The sequence below is a fragment of the Cynocephalus volans genome, chromosome 5 (assembly GCF_027409185.1).
Source record: "Cynocephalus volans isolate mCynVol1 chromosome 5, mCynVol1.pri, whole genome shotgun sequence".
Classification (NCBI taxonomy): Eukaryota; Metazoa; Chordata; class Mammalia; order Dermoptera; family Cynocephalidae; genus Cynocephalus; species Cynocephalus volans.
The window spans coordinates 36,294,358-36,314,814 of record NC_084464.1 but is presented as its reverse complement, the minus strand read 5'-3'; the positions used below and the strand labels follow the sequence as shown (position 1 = coordinate 36,314,814).

General features: G+C 37.4%; 2 protein-coding genes across 2 annotated transcripts in view; one reads left to right on the top strand and one right to left on the bottom strand.

The window, feature by feature from the left end:
• GPLD1 (glycosylphosphatidylinositol specific phospholipase D1) overlaps positions 1-786 on the top strand; it is a 47,730-nt gene extending 46,944 nt beyond the window's left edge. The window contains exon 25 of the mRNA XM_063096598.1: positions 721-786. Coding sequence (XP_062952668.1) covers positions 721-771 — 51 coding nt within the window. The 3' untranslated portion in view covers positions 772-786. The remainder of the gene's footprint in view (positions 1-720) is intronic.
• Positions 695-19,831, bottom strand: MRS2 (magnesium transporter MRS2). The gene is made up of 11 exons (XM_063096599.1): positions 19,554-19,831; positions 18,501-18,574; positions 16,048-16,084; positions 15,220-15,332; positions 12,483-12,656; positions 9,483-9,613; positions 8,342-8,458; positions 6,909-7,061; positions 6,544-6,661; positions 3,743-3,856; positions 695-3,193 (listed from the first exon to the last, which is right to left on the bottom strand). The coding sequence occupies exons 1-11, from the start codon at positions 19,741-19,743 to the stop codon at positions 3,083-3,085; spliced, it is 1,332 nt and encodes a 443-aa protein (XP_062952669.1). The 5' UTR covers positions 19,744-19,831; the 3' UTR covers positions 695-3,082.
• Between the last annotated feature and the right edge of the window lie 626 nt (positions 19,832-20,457).

Genomic DNA, 20,457 nt, shown 5'->3' with positions numbered 1-20,457 from the left:
AAAAGCACATAGACACAACGTTCGGTTTCTTTTTGGTAACAATTATTGGCAGCTCCACCTATTTGAAGAATTATTTTTAATTTTAAAAAAAGTTATCTGTGGGGGACCAGATACACTGAGCTGTGCTCACGTCCAAGTTGAGAAGTTTGAGTGTAGCTCAAACTGATGACATCGGACACTGTGCTTTTGGTAAAGGTATGCTTCTCCCAGTACGGGATCTGCTCGTTGGAAGCCTACATACTTTCATACAGCCATTATTATAGAAACTGTCAGTGTTTTTACACTTCGCTAAATGATAGGGCCTATGTTCAAACATAATCTTATTTATCTCAGGATTTATATTTTTCTCAATGCCTGAACAAACCAGATAGCAAGCACCAGGTGGAGAAGGTTAAAACCTATAAAGTTGGAAGCAAATTTTCAAGTTTATAGGATATTTAACCATACTAACCCCATTGTCAAGAACAACGTAAGTTATACTCCTACTGTTGAAGGTCAACCTACATGGCAACATGTAAAAACCTGGCATACAGAAAAAAAGCAAAATACATGACAGTCTGATGTATTATCTCAACAGGTAGGTTAAATTTCTATTCTAAGTATTAACTGAATCTCAGATGCTTAGTAACTTAAATAGAAATACCTTGTAGGGTTTTAATTTCTCATGAACACAAACCTGAATTCACACAACAGCTTAACTAAAATTTATCTTTATTTCAGGATATCAGAAGACATTTATTTGCATTTTCCATCTTTCTATTATCTGTGTAAAAACCTCCTTCATGGCTTCAAGATCGGAATTGTTTTATGTCTTTGTCACACAGACCTAGGAGACTAAAATGATCTGAAGTGAGCTTGGGAGCAGAGCAGGTCTCTGGAGTCCATATTCCATGCACCCTCCATATTAGATCACGTCTGTAGGCATTACAAAGTTCTGCCCACATTTGCTTAGAGGCCTTCCAAAGAGAAAGACGGTCTGTTAAGAGTATCAAACCTTAAACTTCTATATGATCAACAGGGAATATCACTGCTTGCTTGCTCACATAAACTGGTGTTTGGTATCTTATTATTTACCTTTCAAATAGTAGTTATTATGCTCAGTCTATCATTTTAGTTCAAAATTTAAAACCAACGAACTTCATATTTCTTTTGGCACAGACTCTGCTTTACTGTTTGAGAACTTTAATGTAAGCAGCAGCTGGCAATCACCAAAGCAGAGCTAGTTGACGTTTTGAAATCATACTTGCTCTAACCACCTTCAAGGATTTTATAAACCATTAGTAACTTCCCTTTATCAGACTTATGAGGTAGTTAACATTATTTTCCCTTTTATTAATGGGACATGACTCATCATAAAAAATTATTTTACCTAAGTTCATGAACTAAGTAACACTACAAGGAAAAATGACCAAAGTTCTATCCTACGCCTGATTTTAGTCAAATCAAATTCTGCCCTCTGGGATTCTAATTCTTCATATGTCACAGCTAAGTAATACTTATTACCTATTTTACAGTGATAACATAAGACCAAATAGCAGCAGAGTACTTTGAGGTGAGCCAAAAAAAGAGTACCCTGTGAAATCTAAGTGCTATCAGAGGTGATCCCGACAGTCATCGTAAGGCTAGAGTGCTGTCCAGTCACGCTCCAAACACCACACCACGAAGCGCCTTCCTGACCCACAGCGAGGTGCAAGTGCTCCAAGACCAGCCCAGCCTGTTTCATGCCATTTTATTCTCTAGTTTCCCTCTGATGGCTTCTCATAACCGCACAGGAGTGGAAAACACCTTACCTGTAACTTCATCTGTTTTCTTCCAAATCAGTTACTGGAATAACATTTTTATTCCCATCACCAAATCACCTGGTAAATGGACCCTTAGACTTCCTCATATGCTCTCACATTAGGATCATCAGGTACCCTGAACAATCATCAGGGTAGGCATATTTATTCTTTTCTTACTACCACATTTGTAGTACAAGAGCTGCTCTGGAAAGTCTAGAATCTTCCATGAGTTTTACTTCTGGAGGCAAGTTTAACTGTAATGTTCTAGTGCATAACTGTACTTAACCTCCAGAAAAGAAAGGTAGGTAAGATGTTAAGAAGGACAGCAGCTTTCACAATTAGAAATATTAGCCATTTATTCTAAACCCAAGTCTGATTTTGAAAACAAAAGGTATCACAGTTCTAATATTTACCTAGCCCCAAGTTTTAGGAAGCCCATCTGTCAACTTTTGAGGTGAAAGCATATAGATTAGCTGGGCTATATATACACATATTCCTTTTTAGGGAGGGTGGCCTAAAAATCTCTTCTAAAAATCTCTTCTAAAAATCAGGCAATGAACAAAGCAGCTATAAAGCAGTTACAGAATGGAAATACTTCCTTTCAATTTTACTTCCAAAGGCTCTAATTATAGCCAAGCAAAGAAAAATAGTTTCAGGGGGTTAAGTGAAATCCTGATTAATTGGAATCCATAAAATGCTGGTATTATTTCTTTTTATTCACCTTATGTATAAAAAGGGGCAAATACAAGAAAATAAGGTTATGTCAAGAGTTTTGTTTTAAAGCGCAAACTCCCAGAGTTTAAGGCTAGTACATATCATGCTAGCTTTTCAGTCACCTGAGAGTCAGGAATTCAGAGGAATTCAGAGGAACATGATTCCCTATACTAAGAACTATGGCTACCTGGTCTCAAACTATGGGTCTGTCAAGTTCCTAGGCTTTGTTTGGCATGAACTGTACTTTTCTTGATATGTATAAGTTAAGTAAAATTTATACAACAGGCTGTTCTTGTATTAAATTAACCTCTCCATGCCTCACATGTCTATAAAAACAGCATTTAAAGTTTGTAGAAAATAAAATTTTGGCCTTTTACAAAACAAGCACTTTGCTTCTTTACTCAGAATTCTACAAATGCAATAAAGTTCTAGTTATTTTGACTGCCATATGTTTATCATCAGACATTGTAACTTAAATATCAGTGATTTTCTTCAAGTGTCTGACTCTGTAAAAGAAAATGATAAAAGAATATCAGAAGTCTCCTGTGACTACCATCCGAAAATACTGAGTATCCACCGGGTTGTTCCTATCGGTTTGTTAGGAGACTCCTGCTTGATCCAAGTCCTTCTGGCCTGAGGCTGTTTTTTATTTCCACCCTTCTCTCTGCAAGAAGAGTCTTCTTAGGTAAAGAGGCCATCTAAATAAAGCAGAAAAATTAATTTTAGTTAGTGTATTTCTCAAAAGAAAAGCCACTAGTAAAATATTATGTAACTATTAATAAAGGACTGTAAGCCATATATCAATGTCTTAAGTACTTATTCCATTGGTGTCATTTTTGAAGTACAAAGAAAAGGAGATAAACTTTGTATCTTTTCTTAATGACAACACCATAAATGATTTCCACGTTTCAATTTGGTTATGATGAAACGCTGCACCAGAATTACTAGCATCTGTCGAAATATATAATGCTCATTAGAATGTTCCACACAAAATAAACGATCTTTTTATTTATTGTGCTAGGCACTGTGCTAATAAGGATTTACAAATTATCTCATTTAATTCTCCCAATGATCCTCGAAACAGGTAGTACTGACTTAACTGACAGGGAAACTGAGGGAGGTTTAGAGAAATTAAATAACGTACAGGATCACAAATCCGGTAACAACTTAAGCCCAGACTGCCTGACTTTACAGCCCATGATTATAACCCTTCTGCAATATGACTGTGAACCATATTCCCTTCATACCACAGGAGGCAAAGGAGCTTCTAGTTGTCGTCCAAGGAATGAAAGCAAACGCCTCCAGATTAGGCCACTTCCCATAAACATAATTCCTGTAATCAGCCAAAACATTCTATGGTCCTGAAAGAGAACACATGGTTCATTTCAATTGCGAAAATTTTATCCTTAGAGATAAAATTTTGTGAACTATTGTTGCTCCTGAGTTTAAAAGAAGCCTTGTTATTTGTACAGCTCTTTCTTATAGAAAGGAACTAAGAACAAGCACCTCAATAGCACTCAGAGACTAAGAATCAGACAGTAAATCAGAAAGGAAACATGATTTAAGTGTTCAGTTTTTAATCATCCATAAGCCAAACATAACTGCTTTTACTCTGAGTTTCTTTCCAGTCTTTGTTTACATGCATACAGATTTTAATAGTCAAAATCACAGAGAACACACAACTTTTTTGCTTGTAGCCACAGTTCCCAAACTGAGCTTAGGTGCCCTGGGCATTTTCAAGAGAAATAACAAAAAAGAAACTTTTGGTCTAGAGATGCTGTGAAAAAACTACTAAGACACTAAATGTACCACGAAGCAAAAGTTTGGAAACTTCAGACTTAGTAACATTTTTCCTCACCATCATTTTCAGAATTATAATATTTTTGCAGTGTAGTGTTTTCAGCAAATGTATTAATGTATAGAATCACAGAGTTTAAACTTAATCTCTCAAAGGAAAGGGATCCCATCTACAGCTATGCCATTAGCTGGTTATCACCCATGGCTTGTTTAGCGCCAATGTTTCAGAGGTTCACTTCCCCCAAGATGACCTGTGACACAACTGACTGCCCATCAATGATGGAAATTCACGTCATTTACTGTGCAGAAATCTGCCTCCTTTTAACATGAAGTTAGATGTTAGACATAAAAAACTAGGAAGATAAGTGTTAACATGAGTGAATGGTTCTTGGATGGTGAACACACTTCCAGTTATCCAAAATGAGGGCCCCAATTTACTAAGTAAAAATTCTGTTTAAATGAGATTTGACATAGATTACTGTTGTTCTTCACAGTAGATTGGTTTTGTAGTTCCTTATAAAGTCTCTGGGGATGCCAAAATGTGATAAAATTGAAATGTAAGCTAAGTCAGAGGCAAACCAAGGTCAAAATTCCATGTGCACCGAACACACACCCACAGACCTCAGACCTCTAGGTATGTAGTCACAACTGGGGAATTTGAAAAGGCCTACATATGTATCCTGAGAACATCAAGACGTGGACTATGTTGCACAAGATATTTTGGCTACTTCTGAACTTTCTAATGGTCTAAGTTTGGGCTCAACCCTCTCATAAATTCTATTACATTAAATAAATCCAAACCCTTACCATGCTCTACACAATTGACATGATCTCACGCTTGTCTTTTTGATCTCATTTCCTACCACTCTCTACCTGACTGATCCTCTTCTAAACACTCTGGCCTTCTTGCTTCCCATGAACAAGCTCAGCTCACTCCTGCCTTTGTCTTTACATCTATAGTTCTCTTTGCTTAGAACACTTTCCTCCAGATCTTCCTACTTTCTCTTTTCATTCGGGCTTCCACACAAATATCCTCCAAACCATCTTCCTTCACTATTCTATCTATCTCTAAAATGCCACCTGTCTCACCACCTCACACTCTTTACTTCCTTACCTGGCTTTCTTTCACTTTGTGGCACTTTTCAGTTAACATACTTTATATATGTTTATCATCTCTCTCCTCCTCTATTATGTAACCTCCACAAGGGCAGGGACTCACTGCTATATGAGCCTAAAGCAGTGCTCAATATATAATGGCACTAAAAGACGTATTTGTGAAATGAATGAATGACTACATTGCATTTATTTTTCTTTTACATTTTACCATAAGAAGCATTAAAAATGACTAGTACTGACTTTTCCTGTGGGAGCTCATGAATCTTTTGTAGGCTCTGAACAAATAACTGCAAATTCAAGGAATCTGGCAGATGGGAAATGTAGGACTACTATCAGTGAAGTGACACATAAGTTGAGGATTTAGGCAAAACGTGTGGGAGTTCAGGGGACAGGTGTAGAGGCAGCATGCCTGGGAAGGAGCACTGATGGAGCAACTGACCGGACTGGCTGTAGGCGAGATGGAGACACAGGGGCAGCAGACTAGGAAAAGCCCCAAACCAAAAAGGCTGAATTTTCACCTTAAGGCTAATCAAAAGCCACTGAAGAGTTTTATGCAGAAGAGCCACATAATCAGGTTTACAACTTCTAAAAACTATTTTTTAAAAGTATACAGTGATCCTGATGACAGACTGGGTTGGACTAGGGTGACAGCCACAGAGACCAAGGACAGACCTGTCAAACTAATTAGGACACAGAATACAGTACCAGAGTGGGCCAAATGCACATGCAGATTCATTTCTAGACACCTTATAATAAGATATTCTCTGAAAATACAAAGCTGCTATGATAGGAAAAACTCAGGGAGTTCAGTGTCATACCAATATGGAAAGGTGGAAGAGTCAAGTGGAAAGTGAAAGTCTTTGGGTTCTAATTCTAACTCTGTTATTTTCTAGCTCTGTGCACGTGGGCAAGTTATTTCAATTTTCTGAGGATTGGTTTCCTCATCTACAAAGTAGGGATAATACACTGACTTTCACAGAGTTGCAATGATGGAGCCAAATAAAGGATGCAAACTGCCAGGTACACTATCAGGCACGTAAGAATTAAAAAATAAAACTCTTCATTAACTGCCTCACAGTGTAAACCTGTTTTATCAAACCCTTCCCATTTGTAGTTACTGACAATACATTCTCACCTCTTCAAGGGAAGATTCTAAATTCATTCCAAAAGCAACTCCCATTAGTCCAAAAAGCGAAAGAGAGAAGGTTCCCATGGTCAATTGTAGGTTCAACCTCATCATCACATTACGGTGGCTGGAGAGAAGAACACCTACTCAGATCAGAAGGGCCTACTAACTACACACAGCAAACTCACTAAGTATTAAAGATTGCATGAATTAAATCCGTACCTTCCAAAAAAACCAAAAAAGAAACACTTTCATGTAGTACAAATCATAATAATGGTATAATTCCTTCCAAAATGACATTTCCTTAAAATTTTTATTACTTTATAATAATTCTTCTATAAAGAAAATACTGGTTGTTTTATATGCTTTCTTACCTGTCCAGATTGATGAAAATAATACTCTGTGAATCATCAATCAGTACCCTAAGTTCCCGAGCTGCATTGGAAAGATCTTCAGCTAATCGGTAGTAGTTTTCCAACAGCAACTCCATCTCTTCTGCATGGTCAATCCCAGTACTGCTCTTTTCACTTCAATGAAAAGAGTTAACATAATTAACATACCCCAATATGTGCATTATATATTTAGTACTAAAAACTTACTAAATTAGTACATAATATTCAGCCACCAGTGAAAAAACTCGTCTTTGTATTTTTTATTGTGACTGAGGCCTATCTGTTAGTGGCTGTGTCAATGGATCCTCAACATTATACAGATAGGTCGAGGACAAAGGTTCCATCCTCACACAGACTAGTCAGCTTCACTGTATTCCATCACCCGATCTAAGAGACTCTTATGCAGATACATGCTACTAGTTACATAAAAATTCAGATGTGAGCCGATAAATTAGTGTAAATCCAAAACCACTATCAAGTAAAAGAAAATCAAAAATTAAAAAGGAACATAAAGTGTATTTCCGTTCCAAGGTGTATATATAAAGTCATTTTCTTACATGAAGAAAAATGCTTTTGAATGATGTCAATACATACTTACTTTGCTTCCCTTTATTTACACACCCCACGCTACCAAGGAGGAGGATAAGGGGAAATGAGGTACTCTAAAAGATACTCGGAAAGCCTGTTAGAGACAGATTGGCCTAAACAAAGCAAACAAGGGTTTCTGCTACTATATCCATCTTCTATCTACCATTTTATAGCCCTTTTAATCTTAATATTTCCTTATTAAAAGATAAATAACCAATTTCTCAAAATGCTTAAAAAATCTGCACAGACTACACTCATTACAAAGATATCTGTATTAATTTCTCCTACTGCTCTACAAAAAACCAAAAACTAAGTATATGGGTATTTAAAAAGTAAACATTTAACTGGAATGTCCACAAGAAAAGTAAGTAATTTCTAAACTCATAAGAGATAACTGATTTATCTATAAGATGAGCATTTTTATATTAGACCAAACTTACACAACTTATGTCACTGTTTTACTCATCTCCATTTACCCCTATTTTCCCCTCCTCCATGTGGATCTCTCTCTTCTACTCTACTCCCTACAGGTATTTTGGTAGATTTGTGTCAATTTGGTGGTCAGTTCCCTGAAGACAGAAGTAATTGTGTGTTTATACTCATCAAAACCCAGCACAGTGTTGGGTATGCAGCCTGCGCTCAATAAATCCTCATTAAATTCAATCAGATTCAACACCGCACAGGGAAAAAGTTAACAACTGAGGATGGAAAATGCCTATATTCTCTATTCCAGAAAAATGTTAATTTATCTTATGAAAAATCATCCTGAAGAAGAAAAGACAGAAGATCCACCCTAAGGAAATGACAAAGCATCATCACATCCTTACAAGACTTGCGGGTCACTCCATTTTGTCAGGCAGAGCTCTTCTAGCAACTCTTCTTCATCCAAGATCTCCAAAATGGACTCTTTGAAAATTTTAATATCTGTTTCTAACTCTGATAGACTGTAAGAATAGTTACAGAGGGGAAGCAAAAAAAAAAAAAAAAAAGATAGTTACACAGAAATGGTCAACAGCATAAACTTATAAAAAAACTTTCACCATAAGAATAGTGACTTTTTAGGGAACATTTTTATACTGACTTGTAAAAAAAATATTTCAACATATACCACGCAAATTAAGAATCAATTGCCAAACCAAAACTAAGCTAACAGACAAAATTAATCAGTGATATAAATGTTAGCATGTATTATTTACCTTGGAAACATACAATCACTGTGAATTTAAGACTTCTGGTTTGGGAATTATTTAATGCTTAATTAATATAGCAGTGACTGATAAAAACATGCCAATATTTTTGGACAACTACTAATTCAGGAATTTTAACTGTTAATTCTTAAAGAGATTTTAGGGGGCACAAATCTGACAGCATATTTATTCCATTTGTACTACAAATTAATTAAAATATTGTACTTAAATTCTGGAATGTATTATGATTTTTTTTAAAAAAGAACAACATGGACTTTGGAGGACAGAGAAGTGGATTTGAATTTAAATCTGCCATTTACTAGCTGTGTAAGTTGAAACAAGTTACTTAAACCTCAGTTTTCTCATCTTCAAAATGAGGACAATTATCAATTACTGAACAGGGTTGGTAAAAGGATGAGATATCAGATATGCACAAGAGCCTTATATAGCGTTGCATGCAGGATTATATTTTCAATAAACATTAGATTGTGTGTCCCCTTTAGCTCAACTTCCCACTTAGGCTACTTTCCTACTGTAAAAACAGTTATGAAACACAAAACTTTAATAATTAAAACCAAATACGGCAGTAAAGTTACTGAGAGTAAATCATAAAGTAAAAAATGTCATTACCATTAGCAAAACTGGTTATTTTTAAAATGGGTAATAGTCACACTAATTTTATATCTGAATTTATGCTAAATATTTCATTGTTAAGACTACTGAGAAAGAAGTTTAATTTATTTGCCTCTAGCTCCCAGTTTGGTAAATCATCCATATTTACCTTTTGCCATTTTGTAGTAAGACATGCAGTTTGCTTCTGTCTACAGAAGAATGTCTGGGATCCACTAAAGCATCCAGTGTCTCAAGGATCAGTGGCTGCAAAATGCTAAGTTTCCCCTGAAGGGTGTTGATCTAGATAACAACATGACCTTTCATAAGAATTAAAACAATCTTTTTAGAATACTCAGGATCAGTGACAACTCTGATTCAACACAGAAATCCATAATAGTTAGACATGCTGGTAACAATTCACAACATGGTCAGTGCTAGAATGCCTGTTCTGGATAATTCAAACACCAGAACTCTTGGGTTCAAAGTTCCATGTATAATGTGGTCATTAGGCTCAGATGTGGTCGAGAAGGAATCAATTCTCATAAAAGTCTACAGACATTTATTATGAAAGGAATGGCAGATTAATTAAAATAAAATCTGCCATTCCTTTGATTAAAACACAAACTTTACATTTGATAAGTAATACCTAAGTTCTTCGTAAATAGAACATGGTTCAAAATTTTTACAAACAGGGCCAGCCCGTGGCTCACTCGGGAGAGTGTGGTGCTGATAACACCAAGGCCACGGGTTCGGATCCCATATAGGGATGGCCGGTTCGCTCACTGGCTGAGCGTGGTGCTGACAACACCAAGTCAAGGGTTAAGATCCCCTTACCGGTCATCTTTAAAAAAAAAAAAAAAAAAAAATTTCTACAAACAAAGCTCTTTTGAAAACTAAAACAAAATTGGGGCTTTAAAAAATAAAACAAATCAGTGTAAGTATACTTCTCATGGTGCCTGGCCAGTGCAGGGATCTGACCCTTGACTATATATTTAAAAATCTAGGACTGGCCAGTTAGCTTAGTTGGTTAGAGTGCAGCCTTATAATACCAAGATCACTGGTTTGGATCCCCATAATGGCCAGCTGCAAAAAAAAAAAAAAAAAAAAAGAAAAAAAAAGTATACTTCTTGTCATTCAGGTTAACATAAGCATGGTTGATATTCAGCAGAAATGCACTAATATAGATGTCCTAGTTGTTAAAACATTGAAACACTGCCATACCAGCTGGCACACAGCATAATACCAACTGAATTAAGCAGTAAAATTAATGATATAAACTCCAGCATATACTGTTTATCTCAGAAGCACAATTACTGTGAAGCTAAGATATTTTGATTTGGAAACTGGAGTCCAGAGTCAGGGTGCCTCTGCAGACATCACGTTTATTTTGTGTATTGAGGAACTGCTTCCAAGTCCAGAAGTCCTTGGGTGTGAGGAAGGACTGGACAGCCAAACTGAGGCAGACCTAATTTACTTTTAATGTTTTAACTGACACGTTATTATACATATTTACAGGGCACTGACTAATATTTCGATATATATATATATATATATATACACACACACTGATGATCAAATCAGGCTAATTAACATATCCATCACTGTAAAAATGTATCATTTCTTTGTGGTGAGAACATTTAAACTCCTGTCTTCTAGACATTTAAATACAATAAATTATTGTTTATTATAGCCAACTAGCCCCACTATAGAACACTAGAACTTATTCTTCCTATCTAGCTCTAATTCTGTATCCATTAACCAACCTCACACTATCCCCTATCACAGGCCTAATTTTTCAATATCCAAAAAATGCCAAACCCTCTGCCCAGCAAGGTGCAGACTCAGGTAGTGGCTGGGAGGCTGCTGAGGGTGACAGATGGTGTTTGTGTGACATGTATCTGCTCAGGATATATCATAGTGCTTCAGGTGGGTATGGGGAGCTTTCCTTTATTTGAAAACTTATCCCTTGTGGGAGTGGCTGGCATTGCTTATGTGTAATATTCTTTCAGAGGAAATCTTTCCAGGACCCCATTTAATGGTGAAAAGAATGTGTATCAGCAGACAACCTGAGCTCCCTCTCTCTTCTCCCCATGGCCAGTCTCTAGGAAGGAGACCCATGCCAGCCCAGCCTCCTTCTTCCCCTCCTTATCTGCTCCCTCACTGAGAGCCCCTGCCTTTCACCTAACAAAAGGAGCTCCTGAGAGCTTACCCAGCCTGTGCAGCCTGCCGCTGACCATTATTTACACCTCTTTTCCTTCCCTCTTCTGCCTTTTCCCTGCTTAGTAACTAGGCTCCCACTACTCACCATCTCATTGGCTGGTACTAGCTGGTGCTGCCCCTCACTGAGTCAGTAGAACAAGGCAGACAAAAGAGAAGAGTACCAGGTTCACCCAATCCTCACCCACCTCATTTCCCTCTACCCTCCTCTCCTCCCACTTTGGTTAGCGTACTCCTAGCACCAACTCTTGCTAATAGCCAGTTCCTGAACAGTACTATCCTGACTAATGGGGGAAAGAAAAGATAATGAAAGATTTATGGGGGCCAGGAAAGCAGTAAACTACCCTTGTTCAGGGCCTTACAGGATCTCCAGACATCTGATGACTACCAATTTAACAGAAAGTCATTAGAAGAACTGTATGCAGTTCCTCCATCAATCTAGATCTCAAACAGAGGCATCATTGAGTTGCCCCCCAAACAGGATTGTACAAACAAATCAAAGAATGATCTGATGGATGATTTAACATTTATCACATGTAAGCACTCTTACAATATACATAGTTTAATTTAGAGAATAAAATGGAATGGATTTAAATTTTTTTTGATTTATATGTTAATTTACATATTTAGGATGTTAAGTATTTTAAATTATCACCTCTCAAAACAGTTATTAAAATTGTATAAAGGGTAGCTAACTTGAAATATGCTTCACTGAATGTCATAAAATGACTCTTAAAGGTACTATGCATACCTAGAGTCTTAGTTCTTTTTGATTGGGTCATAAAGTTTAAGAATTAAGTACTTTCTCCATACAGGATTCTTAGAGATGTTTTTGTTTTGGGGGAGGATGTGGTCAGGGAGAGTGCCATTGAAACAATACCCACTTCTCTTCCTACTCAATAGTATTTCAAAACCAGAATAAACTCAAGAAGCTAAATAAAAACAGGCTTACCCAATATTGCAGGAGTGCTTCTATAGCTCTAAACTCAAAAGGTAAAGGGTACGTGACAAGTTGACCCCCTCCAGCTAACTGTGAAGGGAGTTCCCGGAACAGCCATTGCTCCAAATTTAAATTACGATAATCCAGTATCAGAAGACACTCTGGAGTTATCACGGCTTTCAAATACTGTTTAAAAAAAAAAAAAGAAAAAGAAAAAAAAGGATATCTCTCTGTCTCTTTATATATATGTATGTATATATGCACACACACACACACACACACACACACACAATCTCACCCATATATAGTTGACTCTTGAACAATGTAGTGGGGTTGGGGGGTGTTTAGGGACGCTAATCCCCACACAGTTGAAAACCTGCATATAATTTTGACTCCCCCGAAACTTACCAACTTAACTAACAGGCTACTAATACTCCACTGTTAGGCTACTTAACTGTTTGGTTAGGGATATCATACATTCATGCCCTAACCAAGTATTTTCCAATATTTTTATTGAAAAAAAATCTGTGTATAATTAGACTCACAGTTCAAACCCATTGTTGTTCCAAGGTCAACTCTGTGTGCATACACACACACACACACAGGGTACTTTAAAAATTCCATGGAAAGATTCATATTATCTTTTAATTGCATTTTTCTGTAAACTTTTCAAAGTACCCTTATGTATAAACACTTGTGTATATATGCAACTCGTAGAGCTGTAGAAAAAAATAATAGTCATAAAAGAGGGCCTAATACTTCACTAATTTTGTATCAAGACTGAACCAAATTAGTGTTCACCTGGTTTTTCAAAAAAAATCACAGCATTTTTTTTTAAAAGAAGGGAGACCAGGGCCGAGCCCGTGGCGCACTCGGTAGAGTGCTGCGCTGGGAGCGCGGCGATGCTCCCGCCGTGGGTTGGGATCCTATATAGGAATGACCGGTGCACTCACTGGCTGAGTGCCGGTCACGAAAAAACGACAAAAAAAAAAAAAAAAAGAAGGGAGACCAAAAAGATGTGTAAATCTTGATACCTCTAACTCACTCTCAATACAACTGGAATTAGTAACACAAATTATGTATTTATGAAGATTTCCAGGGTAATCATGAGAAAAATAGCAAAAAAAGGTAACAAGATAAGGTCTTCTTAGATGTCAGATATTGGAGGACCAGCCCGTGGCTCACTGGGGAGAGTGTGGTGCTGATAACCAAAGCCACGGGTTCGGATCCCTATACAGGGATGGCTGGTTAGCTCACTTGGGAGAGCGTGGTGCTTACAGTGCCAAGTCAAGGGTTAGGATCCCCTTACCGATCATCTTTTATTAAAAAAAAAAAAAAAAAAAAAAGTCACATATTGGGTAGACTTTTAGAAAAGATTTAGTTTAATCATAATTAGTTTAGCTCAAATAAAAAAGTTTCCTTTTTAAAACAGCACCAAAACATACCAAGCTAATTTGAAATTATAAAGACATAACATAGCCTTAGTGCTCTAATTTAGAATAATATGAAATCAGAAATTTTTCTAAAGAGAGAGACTGGCGTCTTTTATCTTAAAAGAGTAGATAAAAGTAGCCTGTGACTATTGTTATCAGTGATATTGAAACTAGAGATGGGGGCCGGCCTGTGGCTCACTCGGGAGAGTGCGGTGCTGATAACACCAAGGCCACGGGTTCGGATCCCATATAGGGATGGCCGGTTTGCTCACTGGGTGAGCGTGGTGCTGACAACACCAAGTCAAGGGTTAAGATCCCCTTACCGGTCATCTTAAAAAAAAAAAAAAAAAACTAGAGATGACTTTCAATTTTTACATTTTTTCCAACATCTTAATATGAAAATTAGAGATACTGCTTTGAAGGATACTCTTTTGAAGGATGCTAGCTACTTATAACAAGAATGAAGAATGTTTTCTGAAGAAAATCACTTGGGAAAAGATTGCTTCCGTTTTTGATGATTTTGATTTATCTAGGTAAATGGACAAACATCTGTCATCAAAGACTTTTTTGAAGAAAGCAAGTCTCTGCCTACTGCAGGGCCATACCACTGAGTCCTGCATCTCAACTATTTCTAAACCCTAAACTTTAACCTACCAAAATAACTGATGCCCATGTTAACTCTGAATCACAATGGAAAATCAACATTTGGGGTACTCTGAGTAGATAGGGAAAAATACAACATATTTTAGAAAGCTTTCCAATAAAATAACAATTTAAATTAAAGTTATAAAATTTAATGAATATTGCTGGGCTATTTGGAAAACCAGAATATGTTCTTGGTAGCTCAGGTTACACTATAATTACACATAACTATGTACAATTGAAAACTTATCTATTATAAATCAAGATTCTTTCTCTTATAACTTCAGAAACAAAAGATGAAATTCTAGCAGTGAGAATGAAGACCAGTCAGAACTTTTCCAACATAATACAGAGCAGTGTTATGCCTGTTGAGCACATGTATATAATCCATGTAAAATGAGTTCTACTCATAATAACATATTAAATTATAAAATATGGGCTGGCCAGTTAGCTCAGTTGGTTAGAGCAAGGATCTATAACACCAAGGTCAAGGATTCGGATCCCCACACTGGCCAGCCACAAAAAAAAAAAAAAAAAATTATAAAATAGCCTACACCTCAGGTTGGTATTTTTATTCCAAAATTACTTTTAATCTGCATACTGATCAGGATAGCTAGGAAGTAACTTTTATAAGACTGCAATGAAGAAACGTAGATGAAAATAAAATCTCTTACCTCCATTCTCATGATAATCCTATTGTTTCTGGTTGTGATGCTCATTACATGCTGAAATCTCAAATCTCTGGCTTGAAGACCTAACTCTTGGTATAACTCAATTTTCTTCCTTTCTATAAAGGAAATAAAAAGAGTGAGCCAAATAATAAGATGAATTTAGATTTTTACATCAATGCACTCCTCCCACCACCAAAATAATTTTCTTGGTTTCACTAACAGAAACAAAAGCTAAAATGAAACTTTTAAATATCCACTTTTTTTAGCCTCAAAAACACTCTTGGGCTAAATTTGGTCAAACTAATTTTTCTCTTCTGTTATCCATACTTACTAAGCTTCTCTGTAGAGAATTTTGGAAGCCTCTTGGAATCAATATAAAAACCATAGCATCGTTAGAACCTATCATATCAATTTCCAGCTCTAGAAATAGGTCATCTTTCTCAAATATAAACTGTACACAACTACATTTTCTATATTTTCTCACTACAACATCATCTGGAGCTGGTCAGTTAGCTTGTCATTAGAGCACGGTGTTGATAACACCAAGGTCAAGCGTTCGGATCCCCATACTGGCCAGCCATCAAAAAAAACCCTCAAAAAAACAAACAAAAAAATAGAACAATTACAACTATATACTGTTCATAATTTATGGACAGAAGATTCATTCTTATTGTAGGTCTAAACATCATCTTACGACAATGCTGAGGAAAGATCTCCTTGAATACACCTGTATATGTAAAGAATATTCTATTCATAGCACTATGATTTCTTGATTTCCACCAGGTTTACTTATTCACTGACTAAAAAATGACTTTGAATAAAGATACTCACCGAAAGAAGTAACATTTCCCTCTTTGTCAAATTTTGTCTGCAGAGAATAAAAACAAAATATTATTTCTCTCAAATAAGTATGCTACTTATGGTACAATGAGTAATATCCCTGCATTTATATCTGCACCTTCTCTGAAAGTGGTGGCTCTAGTACCTAGCCATGTTCTTTGCGGGGGCCCCAGAAGCTGTGCCTCTAAGATGGTTACAAGAGATACTGGCACTATGGGGCATGGGGATTCTCAGCCAAGGAGGTTCTCACAACTACCTTTGAGAATCTCTTGTCCTTGCACCTAAGCTGTCACTTAGGGGGCCATAGAAGCCCCTGGATGGCTGCAGCGACTTCTTCTAAAGAGGAAACACCAGATGCTGCCTTGCTGTGTTCCTGTCCTTTATCCTTCTACGTAGACTGGGACCAACAGTGGCCTGTCTTGTGAATCTAAATATCTACTTGAGGCTAAGAAGACTCTCTGGTGGGCACTACAGAATCAATAAAAACTTACAGGACCTCTTCTGATAGTTTGAAGAGAGGACATAATACAGAAAATGCACCTATTTCTCATAGAGAAATATTTTTCTGTAATGCTTATGCACAGCCAAGTTTGAAGTTGTCAAAAAATACTTAATGAATCACAATGTGCTGGGGTGTACTACTTACTATGAAATACACATTTTCAGAAACACACACTCTAAAATACAGCTGTAAATAAAATACAGGTCTTGGGTTATTAGCATGGAAACATATGCATGCTGTGTTAATAGTAACAAAAAACCACAACATATATATATTTTTCATGAATAAGGATAAGAGTAATATGAATATATAATAAATACCATAAAATGTCAGTGTTAAGGAAAATTTACAAAACAGGATCTTTATATTTGTATAATAGAGTGTTGCTTTCCTCCTTAAATTTACTTCACAAATACAAATATCCACTGTAGAAACTTTGAAAATAAAAAAAAAATGATTTTAATCACCTGAAGTAATATATTTTAGAGAAAACCATGTTAATATTTCACTAATGTCCTCCCAAACTTTTTCCTATAAAACATATTCATGTTATACACACTGCTTTGCAGTGTCTCCCTCACTTTCTTTCTTCTTTTTTTTTTTTTTTTGTCTTTTTCGTGACCGGCACTCAGCCAGTGAGTGCACTGGCCATTCCTATATAGGATCCGAACCCGTGGCGGGAGCGTCGCCGCACTCCCAGCACTGCACTCTCCCGAGTGCGCCACGGGCTCGGCCCTCCCTCACTTTCAACATAACAACATATGCCGAATACTTTTGCATCTCAGTATTTATCTATATCATTTTTTAATGAAATTTTTTGATTTTTTAAAAAAGATCATACAAACTATGATTTTTAAAAATGTTTACTTTGTTACCAGCTCACTTCCTAAACTTATTATTTCAAATAGCAGCAATTGAATTTCATATCTTGGTAGACAATTATTTCACCTGTAAAGAACTTTCTTTCAATATTTAACATCTGATTGTATATTCTGAACTAAACTGGTCAATTCTTCCAGAACAATAATTAACAGTGATAACTTATACGTGCAACTCTGGGGATTTTCTAGTTCTGTATAGTTTATACACCTAAATAATCATATTAATGGCTAATATATATTGGATGCTTACTATATGTGAGGCACTATTTTAAGGATTTTACATACTGTATATGGGTTAATTTAATCCCTCTATAAGGTAGGTTATCCTCGGTTTACAGATGAAACAACTAAGGCACAAAGATGTTATTATAACTTGTCCAAGTTCACCAACTCCATCTGAGACTGGAATGTAGGAAGAGCAAGTACACTTATTCTTTTAATCAAACTTTTTTTTAAAATTAAAAGCCTACAAAAATGTTGCAAGAATATTACAACCAATTCTGACATAACTTTCACCTAGAGTCACTTTTTTTTTTACGCCATTGACCTTATTTCTCTCTCTCTAAGAATATGTATATGTGTGAGATATGTGTTATTATTTTATTCATTTTTTTTTCTGACCATTTCAGAGAAAGTTGCAGAGATCATGACCCTTCAAAGCATGCATTCTTAAATACTATATTGTTCTACCTTCATGATAGTTTGGGCAATATCTTGCAGAGTACAGGTGTAAGACACTTTACAGCTAATATTCTATAAATACTTATGGGGGAAATCTTGAGTGTTCAAGGAGGAGCCTCTGAACAGTGATTTGAATCCCAGACCACCTGTTCTAATATTAAAAGAAGGGCTCCACAGTCATTAGCACAGTTTCAAGAGCATTGTTAATCAAATCTAGCTGGGACTCAGGTCACTGGCTAAGTGCAACACAGACAACATAACATATAACACGATTCATTATAAAATGAAAAGTAATATCTTGGCCAACAGTCCAACTCGGTTAACTTAACACATATGGGAAGTACTTTCTGTAGGTTATCAAAGGTACCATACATACTCACCACAGTAAACACTGGGGCCACACTGGCTAAAGTGGCTTGAGAGACATCAGAAGTTCTAAACCGGTGCATTTCACCTGAAGAATGAATTAGACCTGTAATTACACAATTGGTTTTCACATACAGCTAAGATAGAACTCTGATAGCATGTGGAGGCCTTCGGACTATTTCACTATTTTTGAACCTTTTTCCTATAGGAAAAAGAAGAAATACTCTAGTTGATTTCAATATTTGTAAATGATTATGTTAGGTTTGGCAGGGAATGATTTTTAAAAGTAATGGTTTAGGTGAGCATTAGAATAATTTATGGATTCCAACTACCCTTTTCCTTTTTAAAATATTATTGCTATCTCAGAGTTGGATAAACAAATTTACAGCATAGTGTTCTGAGATTTAAAGAAAATGTCTGGTTATCTTTTTTGCAAAACTTAAAAAGGCTCTTCACACACAATATATTGGTAGATGTATTTTAGAAAACATACGTCCTAAGTATCACTTGATTTTTCAGCATTCCGGTATCAAAATTGACATAAACTATGAATCCTACAGATTTTACTTCTTCCCTACAGTTATACTCCATAGTGAATACTACCCCACTGAATTGGAAGGTGGATTCCAGTAAACTGGAACGAAGACAAATCCTTATTTGAAACTTAGTCTATTTGAAACGTGATTAGACTGAATTGAAGTGTGCTCTGAAGTGTAATCAAGCAAATGTAACGACTGACAAAGGACACTTCAAAATACTAAAATAAGAGGAACAGCAGAGCTGTAAAAATACTAATTATTTTATGCTGCCGGAGGAGCAGAGAAAGGGCCGGGCCGCTCGGTCGCTGGCAGGGCTCAGTGCACAGCCACGTTCCGAGCCGCTGGGACACTCGGCCCGCGGACCTGTCCAACTCAACAAGACACGCGGGCGCCCCAGGACGGCGCGAGAGGCCGAGACCTGCGCAAGACGCAGGGCAAGAATAGCCGGGCCGGGCGGTCGGGGCGGGGACCTAAGGTCACACTGCAAGACCGGCGTCCCAGGTCGAGACGGGAGGGGAGAAGCAGTACCTGCCACGCGGAGCTGGCGGGGCCCGCACAGCGGCGCAGCCCGGCTCCTTCCGAGTAGGTCGCGTGCACGGCCGCAGGCGGCAGCGGGGCGAGCCGCAGGGGTCAGGTCCAAGGCCAGAGCACACAAGGTTCGCCGGGGCAGTCCCATCGCACGGGGTAAGTGCAGGGTCAGGCTCCGCAGGCATTCCATAGCGCTGGAGCGAGGAGAGGGAAGCAGCCGGCTCCCAGGCCTTCATGCCGGTAGGTGGCTGCTCAGCCGGCAGCACGAGAGCCACGGCCGCTGCGTACCGGGCATGCGCGGACCGGCGTGCTACCTCCCACGCATGCTCGGAAGGTGCCTTTGGGCGCGCCTCTGTGTCCCGTGGCCAATAGGGCTAAGTCCTTTACCTGTATATCTATCTGTACCTGTACCTGGAAGGGGGGTGGGGGTGGGCGATGTTTACCTGCGCGAAGCGAGCTGTCCAACCTAGGTTCTTCGGCCCAGGGAGTGTCAGGCCGGCTTGTAAAGTATTGATTATTTTTATTAACTAGTAATCTGCTACATACACGTGAAAAAATAACGTGTATGTTACGCTTTGCAGTTTCTGGAGCATTTTCATACATACGAAATCTACAGTTTGAAGATGAGGAAGTTATGAACATTCCCAAATTACTTAGTTTATATATAAGTTTAATGTAGTGTAGGGCCTAGAGAAAAAGCTTCCCCTTCCATCTTCTGAAAGTTCACTGAGATGAACAGACAGATTAATAGGAGAAAAGATATACAAAATGTAAGGTGCACAGGGGAAAATCACAGGAGAATGATTACCCAATAACCTAATGAGGTCCAGATGTTTATAGATCCTCTTCATAGGGTAGACGGAGATTGGGTTATGTATGGGCCTGAAGACCAGACAATGTTTTG

Excerpts from the sequence above, each read along its gene's own strand:
- MRS2 (XM_063096599.1), bottom strand. The coding sequence starts at position 19,743 with ATGGAATGCCTGCGGAGCCTGACCCTGCACTTACCCCGTGCGATGGGA. Across the intron at positions 8,459-9,482 it reads TTACTACAAAATGGCAAAAG|TCTATCAGAGTTAGAAACAG; the intron begins GTAAATATGGAT and ends CTATTCTTACAG. Across the intron at positions 6,662-6,908 it reads ATTTTCATCAATCTGGACAG|CCACCGTAATGTGATGATGA; the intron begins GTAAGAAAGCAT and ends TCTTCTCTCCAG.